At 37.9% G+C, this 24,172-nt stretch overlaps 1 protein-coding gene across 1 annotated transcript; it reads left to right on the top strand.

Moving 5' to 3' along the window:
• Positions 1-18,417, top strand: LOC139142826 (arylsulfatase B-like). Its single transcript, XM_070712993.1, has 10 exons — positions 1-17; positions 1,104-1,210; positions 1,510-1,649; positions 6,114-6,215; positions 6,830-6,893; positions 7,349-7,446; positions 7,860-8,002; positions 11,623-11,681; positions 13,804-13,920; positions 18,245-18,417. Exons 1-10 carry the CDS (start codon positions 1-3, stop codon positions 18,415-18,417), a joined length of 1,020 nt encoding a protein of 339 aa, XP_070569094.1.
• Positions 18,418-24,172: the final 5,755 nt, after the last annotated feature.

Here is a 24,172-nt window from a genome sequence, read left to right as displayed (position 1 = left end):
ATGTCAGATGATGATCCGTTCGAACGAACTTTTAAGCAAATATCACGAATTCTGCAGATTTTCTAACATTTCGAACAAAATAGAAAAAATAGAATAATGTATTTTTGTGAAATGATTTCGTAAACGAGATATTATAATTAGGCCTTTGTTCATATTTTGGCATGTTTTCACCTTATTTTGTAGCCTTCCTGGGAAAAACATCGTATTCTCATCACAGAGTTTTATTTTGTTTTCCCGTTTGACGATCCCGTCCTCCTACAGTCTGATAGTCTACCCTTGGCCCTCCCCCAGTCTGATGGTCCCCCCTTGGCCCTCCCCAAGTCTGATGTTTCCCATTTGGCCCTCCCCCAGTCTTATAGTCTACCCTTGGCCCTCCCCCAGTCTGATGGTCCCCCCTTGACACTCCCCCAGTCTGATAGTCTACCCTTGGCCCTCCCCCAGTCTGATGGTCCCCCCTTGATCCTCCCCCAGTCTGATAGTCCACTCTTGACCCTCCCCCAGTCTGATAGTCTACCCTTGGCCCTCCCCCAGTCTGATGGTCCACCCTTGATACTCCCCCAGTCTGATAGTCAGCCCTTGACCCTCCCCCAGTCTGATAGTCTATCTTGGCCCTCCCCAAGTCTGATGGTCAACCCTTGACCCTCCCCCAGTCTGATAGTCTATCTTTGGCCCTCCCCAAGTCTGATGGTCAACTCTTGACCCTCCCCCAGTCTGATAGTCCACCCTTGACCCTCCCCGTCTGATAGTCCACCCTGACACTCCCCAGTCTGATAGTCCAACCTTGACACTCCCCCAGTCTGATAGTCCACCCTTGACACTCCCCCAGTCTGATAGTCTACCCTTGGCTCTCCCCAATCTGATAGTCCACCCTTGGCCCTCCCCCAGTCTGATAGTCCACCCTTGACCCTCCCCCAGTCTGATAGTCCACCCTTGACCCTCCCCCAGTCTGATGGTCCACCCTTGGCCCTCCCCCAGTCTGATAGTCCACCCTTGGCCCTCCCCCAGTCTGATAGTCCACCCTAGACCCTCCCCCAGTCTGATAGTCCACCATTGACACTCCCCTAGTCTGATGTTTCACCCTTGACCCACTTCTCGTTCTCTAGATGGCATCTTGGTCACTGCAAGGAAGAGTACACGCCCAACAGGCGAGGTTTTGATCATTTCTATGGTTTCTACACCGCAAAAGAAGACCATTTCAGGCACACACTTGGTAAGCTTTGTTTCGGAGATTGTCAAACACTAATCGATACAGTGATATCATGAAAACCACAACTGTTAATGCAAAGTACAGTCACAATTATATTTAGTCATCGCCACCAAGGACAAATAATTATGAAACATTTCACACTCAGCATTGTCATCGTCATGGAAGTGAGCATTACCACAGGCTACAGGGTACTGCAGGCATTATCCGTAAGGCGTATCTAAGGATAAAAGTTTAATACATTCCGTTTATTGATCATATTCACAAATTCTCGACGAATAATGTCTGCATTACCCTGTGCACAGACCTTGCTGTCATCGTCATAGCACAGACAATCAGCACCACAGACCTTGCTGTGACCGTCATGGCACAGACAAGCATTACCACAGACCTTGCTGTCATCGTCATGGCAGTGATAAGCATGGCAGTGACACTCGTCATGGCAGTGACAAAGCATCACCACAGACCTTGCTGTCATCGTCATGGCAGTGACAAGCATCACCACAGACCTTGCTGTCATCGTCATGGCAGTGACAAGCATCACCACAGACCTTGCTGTCATCGTCATGGCAGTGATAAGCATCACCACAGACCTTGCTGTCATCGTCATGGCAGTGATAAGCAAGCACCATAGACCTTGCTGTCATCGACATGCAATGATAAGCATCACCACAGACCTCGCTGTAATCGTCATGATAGTGACAATCATCACCACAGACCCTGTTGTCATTGTCATCAAATTTTGGATTATATATCAGTATTTCATCGTTGATAAGCACAAACATTGTTAAATTAATCACTCGTTATTGTTCGAATTTTAAGGAAACGGATATTTAGACTTAAGAGAAGACTTCACGCCTGATTGGAGTCAAGATGGTGTGTATTCATCGGTATGTAATCTCAGATATTTGTTTTAAAGTTCAGTAAGTCGTTAAAGTGGTCGAAGTATAGAGTTATTCCTCAGAACTCGTAGTCGTTTTTATGTTATTTAAAACACTGCTTGAAATGGCTTAAAATTGTGATTTCTGCAAAAAATTTGGTAATGTCTGACCGGTTGCCGTACTTTTTGTTGTTGTTACTATGAGTATTCTTTCAGTGTATTACACATACAGAATTTACTTGTAGTATCAATATTGCTCTCAAAGTTTGACCCTTAAAGCGGTTTCGATTTTTAATTGATTCCTTCAGACCGTTTAGTTTACTTCTTCACTTTATCAGCCTCCTACACGGACTTTAAGGACTTGGTTTCGTGCGCCCTTCAATCCGTCCGTTCAAACTCATCACTCAGATATGCCTAAACCTGTCTCATTCAATCTTGGTACAAGGACAGAGTATCTGTACTACGACATTTATATTCACGTCAATTTACATATATTTTATGATACGATGAAGGCTGCGTTCACAAATAAAAGTTGGGAGTCTGGAGGAATCGCGATTGAATATTTTTCAGACCCCCTCAGTACCCTCAAAAATTTTCAAGCCACCCCCCCCCCCCGTCTATGTGATTAAACTTTTTCAAGTCCCTGTCCCCAAATTATCCTACATCCGCATACTTATCAGGGATGCATTCAATGAAAAATAAACATGTAAGTTCTACCCGAAGTGTTCGATACTACCTTTTATCTAGCAGTTTATAAAGCCATAATCCTATGAGGCAAGTTCTTAAATTGATTCATTATTAAACACATCAGTGGATTATTTGGATATAAGTCTGCGCCAACTTGAATCAACCCAACTCTGGCCACGTCAATGACACCTGCTTAAGAGCACACAAAATGACGAGCGTGAGAGACTATGCAAATTATGAATTCGTGGCTACATTTTGCCAAGTTGTCATAGTGAAAAACTGAGCATAGTGACCTACCAAAACTATTTTTCAACAGTACGAGACATAGATGACTTAGATGCTGCTCAAAATTGACATAACTGGAACGTTAAAATAAGCGTTTTAATCTATAAAAGTTAGGTGTAATAATGGCAAATTTGGTAGAAAATAAATAATAGTTAGTAACCACTACCTATCTGACTTACAGATTGATATATTGCGGGTGCCACATGTGGGGCAGGATGCGCTTACTATTTTCGAAACACCTGACATCACTTCTTGGTCTTCTTGCCAGAGGTCCATATATCTTTCTTTCATGAATTTGACTTTGTTTGTGTATCGTCTATTTACTGTCTGTTCTGTGCTGTTTTGTGTCTATGTTTACAACTATTGTCTTACAAATTCTGACCTAGTGTTATTGGATTATGAATTGGTATGACTGCGATTATTTTTCCATTCAGTCACACATTATTTTCCTTAGTCTTTACTATTCAAAGTTTTACTTTTGTGTTATTTTGCGATTAGAATGTGAAAATTTAGAAATCAAGCATGGTGACCCCATCTTTTTCTTTAATATTTGATTATTCTCAAATGCCACAATTCAAAAATCCCTGATGACTTTCAAGTCTCCTGGTCTTCCACGTGCTGCTATCAAGTCCGATATTATATACAAGTATATTTCACTGTCATGAGCGTCATTTGACCCAAACTCTTCTTCAACTACATCAAACTTAGAGCTATCTCTATCACTGCCAATATGCAGTGACAGTGACACTGCAATAGGAAGTCAGTAGCTGTATGAAGTGTTATTATTTTGACAATAATTTTGTTCATGTAACTAGACTGTGTTCTTGTTCTACTCCCTACAGCATGTTGAGCTGTCTAGTATTCAGCTTGCCAGCACAGCCTGTGTATGTGTACTGTGCATTGACATTGGAACATTGACCAATGACTTTTAGTCTGGACTCTAATTCAATTGTCATCAAATTCATATTTATAAACAGGCTTTGTCGACAATTGTGTGTTTCAGCATAATGAAGGGAGACCATAAGAAACTGATATATTCCATTAAAATATTGAAAAAAATATCAACAGTTGCAGCTTTTGCCCCATTACTAGGCCCACTTGTTTGGGATTTTTAAAGAAAAATCATACATGTTTGGAGTTTTTCGAGATAAATGTCGGGAAATGAGACAAAGTGGTTCTAGATTTTGCTTAATTATAACAAGCATTAGAACAACTTGATGACATTAAATTATTTTATTAATTACCTGACAAACCTTGGAATTGCAAATGTAAAGGTAAAAAGGTGAAGCTAAAAATTTTTCAGCCCGCCCCATAGGCATAGCAAAACTTTTAAGTCTCCCCCTCCACTACCCCAAAAAAATTCGAATCCCCTCACCGTTTTTTGTTAACGAAGCCTAACTGTCATCAGTTGACGAATTTGTGTACTATGTCTTCATGTTCAGCCATTACGCATCCATGCCTAAACATATTTCATTTGAAGTCGGTATTCGGACGATATACAATGGCACATGTCAAAAGCACTAAGGTCTTCATATTCACGTCAACTTGTGTCACGATAGAATCCAATATGGCCGCTGATTAACAATTTTGTTGTTTAACCCATCTTTGGAACCATTAGTTAAACAAACATGCATGAGCACGTGCCATTAAAACTTTACACAAGGTCAATATACTAAAATGTATCTATGTGCGTCAACTTGTGTCACAATATGATCCAACATGACTGTTTTGCGGTCATTGTGTCATTAAGTTTTTGTCTGTTTCATGCCTGTATAGAACATTTCAATCTTAACATAAGGACACTATACTATAATGTAGACATGTAAATCAATTTGTAATTGCACCAATCAAAGGAGAGAAGTGCTACAATCTAAACAGGGATCATCAGCTCCTGAAAACAGCTGACACAGCAGAGACTACACCATCGACGATGATTTGTTCTTTCTGTTTTCGTAATGTAGTAATTTGGTCTATGGCACAGCCGTGTTTGGTTGATCGATTAACGTTTAAACTTCCCTGTCAGCTGGCGGGGAAGAACAGTGAACATGACGTCACATTTCTTTTTTATGATTTTCATGCTTTTAACTTGATACTAGATGCTGTTATTTCGATAACAAGTGGTCAACTTTGCGATCTATCAAACATTTTCTTAAAACATTTTCAATGGACGAAAAAGTCACTTCACTATTAGGCACCCATTTTCGTCAGCTTCTAATTCACTTATTTTTAGCTAGCCGTGGTACATTCTATTTAACTCGACGAGTCCATGCATTTAGTTGATTGGGAAATACAAAGGTTGGTCTATAAATAAAGGGTAATCAAACACTGTCACTGTCATATCGGCCGTTTATGAAAGGTTCCATAAAAAAGCCTCGAAATGTTTGCTTTAAAATGCTGCAAAATGTCATGGCTATCTTTATCTTCGTGCTCTGTCGTTTTGTCATTTTGTTCTTCATTGATTGATTAATTGATTAACTGATTCATTGATCGACCTTTTGATAGATTGACCACCTATTTGAATTACAGCTTGATATATGGCGGGCGTCACATGCGGGGCAGGATTCGCTTACTATTTTCAAAACACCTGACATCACTTCTTGGTCTTTTGGCTAGATAGCCTAAGAGGTCCATATATCTTTCTTTCATGAATTTGACTTTGTTTTCTGTACCGGTGATTATTTGTCTGTTCTGCGCTGTTTTGTGTCTATGTTTATCACTATTGTATTACGAATTTTGACCTAGTGCTATCGGATTATAGATGGGTATGATTGCGATTATGTGACGGAATAAAGTCAATCAAAATGAAACCCGAACTGACCTTCAAATGTACAAGTTGTAGTCCCTGCCCCCCCCCCTCTCTCTCTCTCTCTCTCTCATTTATAGATGTAAACCATGTAAGGAAACTTTGTTTAACGTTCTTTTATCTCACATCGTCGCCATTGCAGCGAGCGGGACTAGTCGCAAGAACTTACAATCAGGTCATTCATAACATTTTGTCTCATTGGTGTGATATTATCTCTTATGCACAACTTTAATTCTGTGTATTTTTAACCACAGTATTTATTTAGCAACAAGGTCATCAAGTATGTGAAGAATCATGACAAGAGGACTCCGATGTTTATGTATTTTGCATTGCAAAGTGTACACGGACCACTTGAGGTAGGGTGTCAAATTCAGCACAAGGTGTCATTCCCAGAAAGTTACTGGGACTGGGGAAAGTTTCCCGCAAAAATCGAAAGTGATGAGTCCCGTAAAATAGACGATTATTTCACATATGATACAACCCTGCACTGATGACAAGACAATCACGTAAAACAAAATACAAACTGCTATAAAGCAAGTACGTGTAGGATAAAGGGAGAAAACGACGTAAGAGTACATAAAAGCATAGAGACTTCCTAACTATCAATCGGAAGAAATACTTTTTTTCGTGTTCTTGACATCAGTCCGACTAAAGAGCTAGCACATAGACATAGGTAGCGTACATTGTGCTGTCTCTAAGGTCTGACTGGCATTTGTAAAGTATTTTGCCCCGGGGTGCGTAAGAATGTAATGGCGAAATGTATGGGTACAGGCAGGTCTGTGGAAAATCAGCAGCACCAAAATACCCGCCAAAATCGAAATGCATTATGTTTCCACCGAGTTCGGCTTCAGACGAGGGGATGATTTGACGTGGGTCAAGACCGCAAATCTCAAGGCTTTAACGATTTTAATCATCAATACCCGCAAAATGGAAGAGCTTTCTTTGTTTACATTTTTACTCCTTTAACTAGGCACCGCAAAAGTATCTTGACATGTATTCGCACATCAACGACACAGGACGAAGAATTAAGCTAGGTAGGCTTAGGAAGATACACTCATAATGACGCCTTCTCCAGCTTCTACGCCTTCTTCTGCTTCTGCCTGTCTCTTGGTATATTGATCTAGGTCAGCCAATCTATTCAGATTGTCTATCTATCCATGACTCTCTGTGCCTCTACATCCATCCTCTTCATTCATCCTGCCTTTTTGTTTGTTTGTTTGTCTTCTTATCTGTCGGTCTGTCTGTATGTGTGTCTGTCTGTCTGTCTGTTTATCCCTGAGGTTGTTTTTTCGTCCACATATGTGGCCTTTCATCTAATTATAAATCCCTGTGACTGCACATCACATAGAAGCAAAACGGCAATATCATAAAACATCTATCTAACGTGCAGATGCAGTACCGATAACTTTTTGAGACCGTTTAGAGCAATGACAATTTGATTTACGTAACTTAAAAGTTATTTGCTGTTGTATTATTAATATCGTTTCAGCCATGGTTACAGCCATGGACGACGCAGTCGCTGCGGTGGTTGAAGCTTTCAAGGAATATGGATTCTGGGAGGACACGTTACTCATATTTATGTCAGACGTAAGTGACAATGTCATTTCAAAGCAAGAGACTAACGTTGGACAGACAGGCAGTTTGACAAACAGAAGAGGTGCAATATCAGGGAGTCGCATGTAACACAGGTAGAAAGACAAAGTAACCTTGACGAAACTCTCATTACAGAGACCGACACAAAGACACTGCCACCCGGGCTGCCATCCAGCCGATGTCGTTGAGTTCGAAGGGACAGGAACACTGTTGACATACACAGGTTTTACCGACAAACAGGGACAGGGAGCAAGAAAGCAAAAGAGAGAATTACAGTGTACGCGGGATATTCAACTATTGGCGCAAATGTTTAGCTATTTTAGCTCCATGGTTTAGGTAGCGCTCTACCACAGAACAACCTAAAACCTTTTACTGGTTCTGTATCTTAGCATGTATTTGTATTTCAGAATGGTGGACCGGCGAACGGTGACAACGCTGGCAGTAACTGGCCTCTACGTGGTTCTAAACATACACTGTGGGAAGGCGGTACTAGGGTTGTTACCCTTGTTCATGGTAAAATGTTGGAGAAAACAGGTTACGAAAATGACCAGTAGGTTTCTAAACAGTGTATGTTACAGTAATTTACAGATGCAATGATTTAACATACTCATTATCCCCATTGTTTAACAGTTCATATATGAACACCTTGTCTTTTCTTGTACACAGCCTAATTAATATTGCCAGCAATTTAAATTCACTAAAGGCCGCAACAAAAGAGAATTTTGACTATTTCTAACGTTTTCCAAATAAACCCCGATACGATGCCTTTAGGGAGCGTCCAATTATTATGGCCGGAATGGGCCGGCAAATTCTTCCTCTGCATCAGTCAAAATAAGTTAAACCCTCCCGTTGCCCCCAGAAATTGATGAACCCCTTTTAAGATCACAAAATTTCATGCCCCTCCCCCCCCCCCCCCCCCGATTTTGCTTGAGTAAGTATTGATGCAATTTGTAATGATAACACTGGCCATTACCGGTGCAAAGATACAATATAACATCAGTGGAAAAGAGATTTTTCCAAGATCCTTCTCTTCTCTAAGAACTTGTATACATTGTCTACTGTTTCTTTGGAGGTTCAAAAAGTTCTTCATCACTTGTGCTGTTGCCAGTTTTATCGATTACAACGTCGTCCTCCTCCTCGGCAAAAAGCTCTGAGTCTAATACGTCGCTGTCACTGCCCTATCTATATTCTGAACAGTTTCCAAATAATTTATGATCTCTCTCTGAGTTTACATGTTTTCTTGTTCTTCCCCCATATAATAAAAATGCCAACATATAAGGTCATGGAGGGGTCAAATAGTCGATTTACTGGCCTAGTAGCTACCCACCTCTCACGGGGGTAAGGAGAAGCAAAGTTAGCTACGGTAAAAGTGCTTGATCAAGGCCATATATAGTATATACACATATATTTTATATTTATTATAATACAAAAAGATAAATATTTCTTCCTAATTGCTAATTGACATAAAACAAAGTCATTCACACTTTTCATTTATATTCTAGCCTTTGTCTTTATTTATGCAGACAAGTTTTGTGCACGAAGCTTTTCAATGTAAGCCAGGGTTCAGTTTAACACATAGCTTGCACCTATTCATTGCCTTACTTCTGCCAAAAGGCTGATAGGAATTGTTCATTGTCCTTGTAACCTCCACAAATGTAATAATCAAATGTAATATCAACCACAATCGTAATATAATCAACCACAAATGTAATAACACAGTCAACCATTAATGTATCGGCCCGCAACCACAAATTAATAAACAAATTAACCATAGGCTAAATGTAATAACCTTGAAGTTGTATATGATCATTTGTTTATCAATGCCCTGAGTAAATAATAACTTTATTAAGACAAGTGTAATGTTATAACATACTTTCCTGAAAGTAGGTTTCCTTTCCGAAACACAGAATTTAGTACTTTGAAAACACAATCAAAAACGGCGAGGTACTGCTCAAATCGTTAGATAATGTTAGTGGAACAGCAGTTCTAGACACTTATAATTACATAATAAGGAAGCTTCAAAATAACTCGTCAACCAGTGATATCACACAGTTTATGACTCAGAACAAATTACAGAGAAATATACAACCTTAAAAACAGAATTTACGACACAAAACATGTTGACGAGAACATATATCCATATTTCAATCTAGTCAAAAAACATTACGAACACTACCTTGGACACAGTAGAACAAAATTAGACATCCTAACATCCCAGCAAAGGAACAAACTTCAAGTGGGACAACATAGGAATACCGAAAATCTATCGATTATTCCACACAATTTATCCACTGAAGATGAATTTGAGGCGACTGATCATGAAAGTGCGCCAAATTTCGAAAAAATGACGTTATAGGATCGTAGTGTTATACAGTCTCCTCCACTCTGGAGTAGAGACTGCACTGACACTCAGATTACAGCTGTGTCTCGCCATGGCCAATCAGTTTTGTACACAAAATAGGGAAACGTAAAATACACTTTCAAAATACAAAACACACTAAACGCAAACAATTAAGATATGAATAATGTATGGAGTTGCTTTGCTTATTACAGAGATAAACATTGAAGGGCTAATTCCTCAAAATCAACTACAAAATAGATTTATTACATTTATGGATGACAGGTATTACATTAATGGTGATTTTTATAATATTTATGGTTATCATTTATTACAATTGTGGTTGGTGTTTTTGATTACATTTATGGTTGATTTTTGTTACATTTATGGGTGATATTACATTTATGGGTGCATTTTCTTACAATTACGGTTGATGTCACATTTACGGAGATTATTACATTTATGGCGGTTACAGTCCTCAGCGTGCTCAATTTACAAGAAGACAAGCCTGTACAGAGTTTCAAAGTCAAGATGTTCATGTGACAGATAAAACATATACTGTTAGTCAGATAAACAGTGAAATGACTTCAGAGAATGAAATCACGCAGCAAATCATTTTTATTCCCCAAAATATTTTTGAACACTGAAGCTGCTTTTTGACGGGATGGATACTTATGAAATCCCCTCTGTGCTGTTTGAACAAAACATGCCCCCCTGCAGTTTTCGAACTTAAGGTAACCCTCCCTGAATTTTCCCGGCCAACCCCGGCCTTAATAACTGACCGCTCCCTTAAAGCGTACCCCTGGTGCATATGTTATAGCCCTCGGGTGCTTGGAGTTTCCAATGTTGTATGCGCAGAGAAAATCGAAGGCACGATACGGCTTTACTCTTCGGACCGCGAACTCCATGTAGTAAGACCATTACGGTTGAAATGTTCTCGCTTACCTGACTAGAGCAGGCCCGAACGGCATAAGCAGCTGTTAGAATTTAACTAAAACTGCACAAATCACATTCATTTTCATCTCTGCTAAAGGCGAACACAGTTAGCAATTGTTAAGGTAGAATACGCCTCAGGGACAGGTATTTGTACTGTAAAACTTTTACAATTGTGTTTTGTTGTAACACTCCTGGTGGCTTATTTTGAAGTTTTCGGAGTAAGTAAGGCGTCACTTAGTTTTTTGATAATTGGCAATTGTATTTCCCCTATAGAGATAACACAGGGATTGCGACTATTTTGAATTTCAATGTCGGTAAATATTGGGTAATTTGTTTCTGTAACCCCCATCCCCCTATATTTATTCGTGATTTTGAAAATATGGCCAGAGGAATATTTCAGCAAAGGTTTAAGTCTTTCATTTTCGAGGCGTGAACTACTTTATTACTACTACTGTTCTGTATGTTTTCGTTTTAATCGTAATTTCACGTACTACACACACCTAACACACACACTTGGTCCTTTCTTGTTCTTCTAAATTTCACTGGGAGAAATACAGTATATGAAGGAGTATATTTGTAGAGCTTATTCAGTGTCTCAAGCGAGACGTTTTCGCAAAGTGATCCTGATAATTCTACAGACAAGGCGATATCAAAATGTAGAAAGAATGTAATGATCGGGTTTGATAGTTAAGTATGCAGTGTGTAGGGTGAACAACTTCCAACTATTTATAATTATGATATAGCGATTGTGAAAATGAAGCATCGAACAGTGTACGTTCTTCTACAAGCGTGGGTTTTATCAACACGTTTGTGGTCTGTAGACAATACATGTCCATTGTAAAGTTTAATATCATGAGAACATTGACTCCCGGGCATTGACTTCATTTATCTTCTAGGTTAATTCACATCGTAGACTGGTATCCTACATTAGTCAACTTGGTTGGCGGTGAAACAGGTAAGCAATCCTGTTAATGGGACAGTTTAGGTATGTGTTATATAACTAGTACTCTCCTTGACAACGTGTGCTCTTTCTTGGTTACTGCACATATAACTCCTCATAAAACCTATCTTTACGGCGGCGATTGTCTACGGGACTGGGAAAATCACTATGTCGATAATATTGACAACTGGCCACTGTTGGTCAGAGATGGATCGTTTCTGTACGACGCGCATTTTTATAATATCGTTTGCTTGTCGTCGTATGCACCAGGCTGCAACACATCAATTGGGGCAGTATCCTCATTGTTCAGGACTTCAAAAGTGTCATTGACATTGGCTACCTCCATGCTGTAACTTTTCTATGCATTTTCAGCATTTTGTGCTGCTAGTGCAAGACAGACTTTTGTTCTACGCTATACACTGCAAGATCCGAGGTGCAAACTTCTTATAGACTCCCCTCTTGCTACGTATTTAAGTGTTGCGAGTGTAGCGAAGGCTTAGAAAAGAAGTCTAATTAGAGCGAAATATATCAATGCGCAGCGTGTTTAAGTCGGGACTATTTTCACATATAGTGTCTGGTACATAAACCAACACTACTATCACATTAAGCTTTCAATTGTAATGTTAATTTAGCTTCGCAACATTCGCAACACTTGTTCTCATTTGTATACAACTTTGCACCTCTTTTCCTTGCAATAGATATTCTACGCCCGAAGTCATGGGAAGATGTCATGTTTGTAGTTTCCGGCTTTATACAAGAAACTGAATAATTATTGAGAACATTAAAATTGCATATTGTACCGTCGACCGTAGGGACTTTGATTGTTTCCATCAGTAATGTTTGGAAGACCTATGTTGGAAAAACTTATCAGAAGTTACAGCTACTGTCCTGTACTGTGAGTGTAAATTATTCACACTTAGCACCTGGCATCACATTTATTATTGAAAAGTTATCGTTAGGCATAGCAAGTACGAAAAGAGTTTACGCTGGTGAGTGAATTTATTGATAATAATGCAACATAAATGTGGACAAGACTTCTCATTGACTGACAACATGTCAAGCAACGTCACTGGTTTTTACCGTGATGGTATGCAGACTTACAGACGTAAATTCGTGAGAAACTTGTATGATTGTACATTAGAGACAACCTCCAATCATTCGGGTTTGACTTCCTGCAACAAAAATAACACTGTAAAAGAGACGTGCCTGGCCGCATGTAGAAGAATACTTGACCAAAGCTCAACAGAAGATGAGCATCGTTTTATCATAAACCCTAGAGCGAGGGATGGACTCGGAGAACAGCGGCATACCTTTAAAGCAACGCTTGTTGTTATCCCTCTTAATCAATAATATACACAATAAGCTACAAATAAGCATCGGCCCGTTTGTTTCCAGTTTGTAGTAGTTTAAATGATGTTCGTGTAAATTTCAATTAAAAATAACCTCAAACATCATTTTAAGGTTGTATGCGCCTCGAAAGTGAAATACTTCAACTTTTGCTCAAAATATTCCCCGATGAAATTACTGTCACCAAAAATCAAGAATAAAAATCAGGGGTCACCGTGCAAAGTTTTGTGCCATAGAATCAAATTAATTAAGTAACATTTGACGATATGTGAAATTCAAAATGGCTGCAATCCCCGTGTTAACTTTGTAATATTACCAGATTTTAAAAGTGGCGGGAAATCAAAATAACGGTTAAAATTCAAATTTAACTGTCCATTTTTTCAATAGTAAAGGACTATATCCTTTTAATTGAAGAATTTATAGAAACCCAGAGAAAACAGAAAGCCTTTATCAGATCAACAAATTTCAAGAGTTACAGCTACAGGGGCTTTAAACAAAGAAAAATAATGCAAAATAACCTTGTAAAGGTATATTTGCTAAACTTTTGGTAGATGTACCCGAGCTGCAATATACTTTTTATTATTTTCCTCTAATAATCGAATTTTGACTGTGATGATTAAGCGAAAAACTAAATGACCGAAACCCAAAATACACAAGCGGGTGATTTACGTAACCCTTGTTCGTTTGTCGGCTATCTCTTACATATCTATCAACTTTTGTTAATTGACGTGAATGAAGAAACATTACACAATCTTACCTTATCTAATCTTATATCTTCTTTGTTTTCAAGATCCAGATATGGACGGTCTCGACGTTTGGAATACCATATCTAAAGGTGACCCTTCACCTCGTACTGATTTGTTTACAATTTCGACCACATGGAAACAATTCCCGCTCGGGCCATCAGGTAAGGGGTTTGCAGTAAGCTTTGCCTACCGATGCCTACAAGTGACACACCTTTTAGCGATAAAACTTCTGCACAACACTGTAACCCTGTTATGCTATGGCATCAGAATGCCAAATTTTTACCTTTCACAAGACTGGGCAATGCCCAGGGTTGTATTGTCGTATATAATGTCAGTCCAATATGCAATACTATCCCAATATGTAATATTAACCCAAATGTTACTGTAGGAGTTTATCCGGTTGGTAATTGTCTTGGGATTAACTGTCTAAGAACACACCGCTATTAATTTCAATCCAATTCAATCTTGACGTAACTTAAAGGGACATTCCTAAATGCCTAGCTCTCGCATTAATTCTTCTTGTAATTGAGTATTAACATGCTATAAGTCCTATGTTTTCAACTGAAATTGTTATCCAGTCGGTCAATTTGCTTTTAGGTAAATCTGATAAATAACCAGGCTTCATCTTTAAAGTGTACTGCAGTGTATTGGGAACATTCTGAGAAGACTAAAAATACTGTCTCTCCGTCATCGTGCTGTTAAAAGACTTATAAAAAATCAATTCCTCCCCATTTCTTAATTCCCTGCCCTTGCGTGTCACTCTCCATATCAATATCATAGTTGACACGATTTATCATTTCATTTTGATCTTTTATACAGTAACTCTGAAACTTTAACAGTATAGTTTCTTGCATGCAGTGTTTCGATTGATACCATGAACAAACCCATCCGTCAAAGGTGTCCTCAAAATCCCAGCGTACAAAGGACGTGAGAACATTATTCTGCAATGCAAGTATTGCTATTCGCTGCTGATTACGGAATTATCTGCGTTACTTTGCAGGGTAGGCGATTACAAACTTATACATGGAAATGCTGGAAGTCCAAGTAAGCATAAAATACACTATTTATGAATATTTCAAAATAATTCTTTCAGTACAATTCATGCCAACTTGTGTACATGGAAGACCCTGATGTCATTGGACCATGTTAGTTTTCCACCATAGTATTGGATTTACAACGAATGAAACAGAACATTGCAAAAACCAGATATGAACTGAATATGCTCACGTGTTTAACAACAGGTTCATTTATAGAAGTACGCTTCACAGAATAGAACATATCTGTTATATCACTATATGTAGCAGGTTTTATCAACTTCGCACAGTACTCTCAGAGTTCAATCACTGATTAGAAAACTTTATTTAATATGCCAATGAGCTATTAATTAACTTGACACTGCTCAATGCTTCATGGGACAATTAGATATCCATCAGATCAACATTTGTAGCACGTTTCATTTAATTTAATGCAGTAATTTTAGAGTAATATCACTAATTACAAAATTCATTAAAACTGCAAATGAGCCCTAAATTAACTTGACACTGTTAATGTTTCACAGCACAATTAAATATTATCTATTTACAAATCAATATCTGTAGTTCGTTTCACCAAATTTGGTGCCGTAATTTCAGAGTTATATACCCAATTACAAAGTTTATTAAATATTCAAATGAACCCTTAATTAACACTACTAAATGCTTTACAAATCAGTTAGATATCTGTCGGATCAGTAAATGCAGCAGTTTTCATCACATTTGATGCAGTTATTTCGGAGTTATATGACTAATTATCATCTTCATGAAATATGCAAATAAGCTAATTATTAACTTGACACTGCTCAAGGCTTCTCAGTACGATTGGATATTTATCAGATCAACATCTGTAACAAGTTTCATCAAATTTAATGTGGTGTAATATCACTAATTACAAAGCTTATTAAATATGCAAATGAACACTAAATTAACTCCTCACAACTAAATGTTTTACACCACAATTAGATATCTGTCGGATCAGTATCTGCAGCAGATTTCATCACATTTGGAGCAGTTATTTTGGAGTTATATGACTAATTATAAACTTCATAAAATATGCAAATGACCTATTTGTTAACTTGACACTGCCAAATGCTTCTCAGAACAATTAGATATTTATCAGAACAAAATCTGTACCCAATTTCACTGACTTGGATGCCGTAATTTTAGAGTTATGTACCTAATTACAAAGTGCATTAAATATGCAAATGAACCCTTAATTAACTGCTTTACACCACACTTAAATATCAGCCGGATAAGTATCTGCAGCAGATTTCATCACATTTGGCGCAGTTATATCGAAGTTATACGACTAATTACAAAACTTTATAAAATATGCAAATAAGCTAATTATTAACTTGACACTGCCCAATGCCTCTAAGTATAATTAGATATATATATCAGATCAATATTTGTTGCAAGTATCATCAAGTTTGGTGCAGGAATTTCAGAGTTATCTCACTAATAACAAAAGTTCATTAATATGCAAATGAGAAGATAATTGAGCATATAGTGCTCAATTGAGTATTGAGTATATAGTGTACCACCACTAACTATCAGTGTTCGGGATGGTCCTACTTAAATTTGTAAATCTCAAATGTCTCATGGACCTGGTAATGTATTACCTTGAATGAAAATGATTATTGGACCAGTTAATGTCATATTGACATGACCCTCACAGCATCATGATAATGTTCTGGGATTGTCATCTGTGAAAAGTTTCATGAAATTTTGTGCAGTATTTCTTGATATATTCTACACTGTAGGGAAACCATTGTACGGCCGGGAAAAAAACGATATTGCATAACTTCATTAATATGCAAGCCACACTTACCAAAATCTTATCACTTCTTGCAAGTAGCATATGGTACCTGTCTACCAAATCTGACTTCAATCCGTTCAGGCGTTTTTGAGTTATCGCGTAAACAGACAGACTCACACACACACACACACACACACACACACACACACACACACCACACAATAACATACACACATCCACGGACAGACAGATAGAAATCGCTATGACATTAGCCCACGTGTTTACACACGTGAGCTAACAAGTAAATTCCGGCAGAATATTCTGTAAGTCAGTGTAAGTGGAAATAATCATATTCTGAGTATCCCTTTGAACTTCATCAAGAAAAGACTCATATGAAATGTGGAATGTCTCTCAGAAATGACTTTTTTGTGATTCAAGGTGACTGGATACCTCCTCCTGAAAATGGATGGGCTCGTGATTACACAAAAAAACTTATTGCGGGACACTATACAATGCTATTCAACATACGCGGTGGGTATTTCAATCACACATCTTTGCAATTCTTTACCGTTGTTTCTTTTTCGGAAACTGTCCTATTCATAGTTAGTTAGTTAGTTAGTTTATTATGGTGACATGAGGTCAAAATTACATATTCTTTACAAAATTCATAAATTGCCAAAGGACATCCCTTCGGATCTTATCTTTAGCAATTAAGTGGATTTCTAGAAGGAAATCCCTTTTAACACAAGTACAAGAATATGCCATTTATTTCTTTCAAGGTCAGAATCGAAAAAGAAGGCGATATTTTTACAGTGTAAATGTCCCACTGGCTGCTCCACCTGACTACAATCCAAGTATGCTGTACAACATTTTGTTGAGTCAGACACTCATGTTGCCCCAAATGCGTAATTTTTACCGGTTAATTTTTACATTTCGAAGGTATTCAAGGTATAGAAAAGAAAACATCACAAAACATTTTTACCCTTGTAACATGTCATATCTTGTGTAGTATATTTTATCAAGGTGCGAAGTACAACTGCGCATCTCTCTGATTCGAGGAGAGCTCACGCCTGCTGCAGTACGTTGAATAGCGATATAAGAACAGACTTCAACTAGCAAACAAAAAGCGTTTAGATGGCAGGAAAAAACCGAGTTAGATGTAAAATGACGAACCAAATGGAGATAATTAAGGAGTAGGGTACTTATTGAGAAATCTATAACAAGAACTTACATATTATAGAGTTTAGCTTGCATTTCACCTTGCACCTTCACAGCAGCTCGTGCCACCCAGATCTCGTATGCAGCGCAGGTTAAAATTGTTAAGTTGTGAAACACAATATAAAGGAAATGAAGGCAACTTCACATGTCTTCACACGGCTCTACCTTTGTTAGTGATACGGTATAGTGGATAGATGAACGTGCTTTCATTATAACGGGAAACTTGCTTCAGATTTTCACGGCATTTGTAGTCAATTTCTTGGAAGAGGCAAAGTTTCTTAACGAGAAAGTCGGGACGACCTCTCCCTTTAAAGTGTAGAGTGTATGATGCTGAGATCTGAATACTAGTTCCAATGTATACTTAAGGACAACATGCCATTTGAGTAGAGCATTATACCACAGAATCTACAGAGTTTTGAACAAGAATGATAAATATAGTGAAAGGTCGTCATTCTTAATTTTTGTCTTTTGCAGACGACCCGACCGAACGCATTGATCTCAGTGCAGAAATGCCAGAAAAAGTGGATAAAATGATGGCCCGACTGAGAGAACTAGAAGAGGAGGCTGTTCCCGCTATTGACCTCCCGTCGATGAATGAATCTTCACCAAAATATTTTAACAATGTGTACTCACCAGGATGGTGTTAACGAACAAACAATATTGCCCCTTAACGACAAACGTGAACGTTTAGCACGAATAAATTGTGTTCCAAGAAATTTAATGATTTGAAAGTACCAGGATAACGGATAAAATGCTGCAGCCAGAACTCGGTCCATAAACAACGGTTGATTCAAGAATTTTTTTCTTTTAACTTGGAATTTTATCAATGTTGTAACGAATATAGTGTGTGGTGAAAGGTTTCACACAATGATCCAGAATCATTTTGTCCACAACTTGCGTAGCTAATATCAAGGGTTAGTTAAAATTTGGTCATCAACTGGGTTTTTTTCTGTGATTCAAATTTCATATCTCACTCCGACCTCCATATTGCATTAACTAACCATTTAACTTTCTTTTAGTATAAATGCATTAAGTAAGCATGGAATGAAAGAGACAGAAGGAAAACATCTCTGACTGATGTTGAAATAGCTGACTTACCTGGACAAATGAATTATGATATATCTTTGCGTTTTCCTTCTAATGGTTACAGATACACTTATGTTTCTCAGATTTGGTCACTGGAAGATTGTACAAGGGTAATATAAGATAGTGTTTTTAACTAGTATCGTTTTACGGAAATCGCAGTATCCAACGATATGTATCATTTTAAGGTATTCATCACCCCCTTCCGTGGATCGAATGGTTCCTTCCAAAAGATTAATCTGCTCACTATTTTACAAACCTATCTCTACCATGGAGCCTGTGGCATCAGATGTATGCATCTGTTTTAATAGAAATGATCTCTACAAGACAATCATCTCTACAAGACAATCATCCAACAATGCAGTTTATGTGTTGACAAATATGTGATATTTTCAGGCACACAGGTAAACTCTTCTTCAAATTTTTCGATAATTTAATCACAAAGTAGTATGTTAAGATTAAATGTGAATACTTGTTGGTTTCTGGTAAAGATGTATAACTATGATTTGACAGTTCTTGTAAGCAAAACCTAATGGAAGTAAACATTATCTACTGCAAGTTTCAAGTTGTGATCAAAGCAGAAACCACTGTTCATTTGTCAAGTGATCACTGGTAAATTCCAACCTTGGAAGGAGCAAATTTATAAGGTGTGTGAGGGATAATTGTTGGGTTTTTTTGTGCGTTTGTGTGGTGGAGTGACCTGATATTATCCTTAATTGGCCATCTTATTAATCTAATATATATGAGTTGCACTTGGCTGGACCCCATGCTGCGATGATTTAATTACTAATTCAATGACCTGTCAACCACGTGCATCTACCGGGGTTTGTATCCATGGTAGTGTGCATCTTGCCATCTATCATTCTTATGGATCCAAATCCCTTACCAGTGTTTGGGTTTCCTCCATAAAACATTTGCTAACGTTGGTCCATTATATCAAAAAATATCAGATTTGATCTCTTGATCAAAGGTCACTACAAAGTGATACCAACTGTGACTATAATTTTTTTCAGTTTTCAAAACTGTCGTCCAAGGTATCTGAGGAGGGTATAGGTCGTTTAAGGTCACGGACTAAAACATTGGCTCCGAAAATACAAAATTATGAGTTCCCCCATTTTTAACAGATGATTTGGCTAAGGTCTTCCGTAGGGACTGGTATACCGAACTGCAAAACTATCAGAAGAGCAGCTTTAGAGAAAGAATTTTTTCCTAAAATTTGCAAAATTTGCTCCTTAATGCAAAATTGTATATTTTCTCATTATATGAGATTATCTGACTCAGGCCATCTTAACGGGTCTGTATAACAAATATCAATGCTATCTGACCAGTGGTTTTGATGAAAAAAACATCGACCAAAGCCTTTGAAGTGACGGAAAAGGTACTTTTTGTACCAATTCTTCAGTATGTATCACCGGCAAGGTTTAGTTACTTCGAACATGATAGTTTCTTCAAACACTTTCTTTCAACACCAAATTTAATGGTTTCAATAACGCTAGGGAGACTCTGCGTAGTATGATAAACACCTCATTAGGCAAAGGTGTTAATGACTCCCTATTTTAGTTGCAAAGTCTATAGGCAATTTTTATGCAATATCATATCTGTACGTGCCTGCTGCTCGCTTCCTGTTCAGTTTTTTTTTCATTAAACGCGCATCTAAAAGACAGTATTTAGGGGTTATAATTTACCCGTCGCCTTATAGTCTTTTCTATTCCCGCTTTAAACCATGCTTCCACAATATCTCTCTCCCTATCCAACGCCAATGGCATATACAGCTACCACTCAAGAAAGGAGAAGCTATATCTTGAGCGATATTGTCTGCAAGCTTGTCTATTTGAAATAAATACTGCATAGTTGAACGAACTAAATGAAGTCAATACAGAAATTGAAGATATTAATACGTGCACAGCCATGGCCAAACAAATATTCCCAGAGACCTCGCAGAATGTTACCCAACTCCAGCTCACTCTGTTTATCAGCAATTGTAATATAAATGGTCCGCTTGTAATTTAATCTCATACCCGGTAATGCAGCATAGCATAGATTTGTTGACAAGCGTTTTACGCTTACAAAAATATTCAACTCAGTTAAACATCAACACAACCATCAATATCTCAATTAATGGAGAGATGATTGCGACTGAGAGAATGACCTTTGTAGGATAGAGATTTCTGTTTATAAACCGTTTTTATTTGGTGTAGACATTCGCGCAGGCATTCTTCATCGCTTACTGAAATCTTAAAATTGACGAAATGACACAAAATAACGATTGCGTTGTCACTAAAATGTATAGTAATACTTTATCGGGGGGGGGGGGGAAAGGACAAATTATATCATTCGACGAAACACGTGACTTTTGCACATAAATACGATAACATAGCGCAACATAGAGTCATCCACCAATCTTAGCTCAATTCGCTCTAAATGTTTGCTATGGTTGCACAGGATAAAATGACTCGTATTATAACCAATTAAGGTTTATTTGTATTCATCATTCTCCCGATGGCTGTGTAACAGTATGGCGTTTGGGTGTGTCATTCCGGGCGACGTTAGTAATCTAAATATGGTTTTGTAGCCTGTAGGTCCTACGGGTCTTTCATGTTCATTTATTGCTGTTTTCGTCCCGTTTTGTAATGGCAGAGTTTGGTGCAGTTTGATCCGGCCCAACTTTCGAATGGGAATCTCAACCCCGACGAAACCCCGCTGTTTTCGGACAAGATACTACGGTAATGAGTATCTTGAGCGTAGAGTGGGGTAAACGCGATGATTTGTGTTCTGTTTTCATGTGAAACGCTTGAGTGGGGTGAACGCGATGAGTGGGGCGAACGCTATACACAGTGCGGACGCATATTATGCGATTTTTCCGTTGTTGCTAAGCATGCTTATGCCAAATTCCATCGTTGCCAAGGGGTCCTGGCGTGCGCTTCAGAGCAACATCAGACTGACTGGGTGACGGTTCAGGTAGGTGAAGCTCTCAAAATTTTCGTTTAATTTCGTCAAGTAAGTTTGAGATCGAATATTTTAAGTAATCTTATTTTAAGAATACTGGTCTCCGATCAAAATTGACCGTTCATGCAGTAATCCTCCTCTAAATAATGTAAATATGCCCAAAGAAAATTGACATTGCTGACGATAGTGGATTGTATCGTTAGGAGAAAGTTGTCGGTATTATGTCCTGCTTTCTGATGTTAACATTTTCGTCTCACGGCCTTATCTTGAACAATTTTGGTAATTTTCGTAACAGTTTATGTATAGGAATAGATTTTGTGAATATCGCTTCTGGAGGAGGTCATTTGACAGTACGATAGCGTATGAAATGCAGACACCTGAAAACCGGAAGTACATTCTTTCCAGGCGATATAATTGATGATATAAACTTCGTTCACAATATTCATATTTAGTATCACGGTCGTTTAATCCAGTTATTTGTTAGGGAAGCATTAAGTTGACAATCTTCTGTCGCTTACTTAATGTATTATCATGCAGAATAGCTATAACAGGCGCGGTATTTCAAAAACAATACCCTGCAAGTTACCCTCGAGCCACAGTCACTTGCTGTTCGATATACGGTGATGGCCGCTTTGGTATGCATTAGAAACATAGGAAGTCGGGAAATGGAATAGCCGCTATACGCACGTACAGCCGATTCGGAGACGGATTTTCCTGTCAAAAAGCTATAGTTTACTCAATAACCAGCATCGATGGCTTCCAATACGTCTCTGAATCCATACCTGTTATAGTTTATCGTCAATAACGATCTTCTTGCATTTTGATTTTCCTCTGAGTGTTTACAATGTGACGTAGTATTAAACATGAAAAAAACAAAGCCCCCTTCCTATGACCCGCGTCTTTAGCCATAGCAGTGACTATTTTTTAGCTTCACCTGTACACACTAGAGAAAATGTTAGTCTAGAGGGCGATGCTGTATACTAATTAGGCTGAAGTTCATATCAAGCATCATTAGGGAGTCTATTGGGAGTTCACATCGGATGTGCATTAAGTTTGTGAGATGAGATCCTATCAGAAACAATGAGAGCATTTCAGTCGGACGATTCCACAGAACAGCTGATATGGAAGGATGTTTTGTGAAAATCCTGTTTTATATAACAATATCTGTACTGATATCTGTTAATATATCATGCATGTTTATCCATTGAAGTGATAATTTTCAAAGAGTGTCATTCTTTTACAATTTACGCACTAAATTGTCCTAACAAGTGACTGAGGACTTGACAAATAATCATTGACAAATACTTTAAAAAACATGTGTATAATAAATAATAAATTTGCTGGTTTTTAATATGCATGTTTATTAATAAGTGTTGTGAACTTATTCTTTCAGATCAACACTACATGGACTGACGGCCAGTGAACGTTATGCGTGACAAGACTGAAACATTTAAATTTCTTTTTGACATGTCATTACAACAATGATTTATTTCTATTAAAGACATTAATCATTATTACAATCTAGATTTGCTGCAATTTTATGAATTTTGGTTGAAAATGAACTCAAAGTTCCATTATAAGATGGTGACAGTGATATTGAAAATGTAGAAAGCGAAAAGCTGCTTGGTGTGGAAGATTCAGAGTCATGTTGATAGTATTGTGAAAAATAAAGAGTGATCTGTATCTTCTTGCCAGAATTTAAGCATTTTTACCAGTTTCAGCAAGGCGTCAATTTTATAACAGTTTCATTTTACCATATTTTGATTATGGTCTCGGTATTTGGGGTTGTTGTAGTCAAAAGGATATGGATCACTTGAACTGTCTTTAAAGCGGGCAATGTGACTGATTTTGAATTGTGACATTGGTACCTCATCCATTGAAATGTTTACACTTCTACAATGGTATCTGCTATCCCATCGCTATAAGTACAACCTAATAGTGTATGTTTACAATTGTATGTTGTGGCCAGTCTCCTCCATACATCCGGGATATAACAACGAAGTACAAAGATCCACAAAGATTTTAAGATTTATTAGTAATAAAGCTCTACAAGTTACATTTGCTAGAACCGAATTATTTAAGCAGTCTTTTTGAGTAATTACCTGTACAACAATTTGCCTTCAGCAATAAGAAGTTGTACAAGTGTCAGAGGTTTTAAGCAGGCTTGTTACAAATTTTATCGACAAAGCGTTTTCGACACTTTTACATGAAACCTGTCTGTGTTGTAACGTTGTTGTTATCATCCTGTACTCTGTCTTCTGTGTATAAGTTTTCTTTTGTGTTTGACCATTGTGAAAAGAGGCGTATACCTATCATGGCTATAGAGTTAAATAAAGTTTATAGGGCCTATTTTTGTTGTATTGTTATAAGATA

The sequence above is a fragment of the Ptychodera flava genome, chromosome 1, assembly GCF_041260155.1.
Source record: "Ptychodera flava strain L36383 chromosome 1, AS_Pfla_20210202, whole genome shotgun sequence".
NCBI classification, from domain to species: Eukaryota; Metazoa; Hemichordata; class Enteropneusta; family Ptychoderidae; genus Ptychodera; species Ptychodera flava.
Note: the sequence above shows the minus strand (reverse complement) of the source record. Positions and strands in the feature narration are given on the sequence as shown.

What these genes read in the sequence shown, in the direction of transcription:
- LOC139142826 (XM_070712993.1), top strand. An exon ending in GTGTACACGGACCACTTGAG is followed by an intron (nt 6,216 to 6,829) that starts GTAGGGTGTCAA and finishes TCCTTTAACTAG; the next exon opens with GCACCGCAAAAGTATCTTGA. An exon ending in TACTCATATTTATGTCAGAC is followed by an intron (nt 7,447 to 7,859) that starts GTAAGTGACAAT and finishes TTTGTATTTCAG; the next exon opens with AATGGTGGACCGGCGAACGG.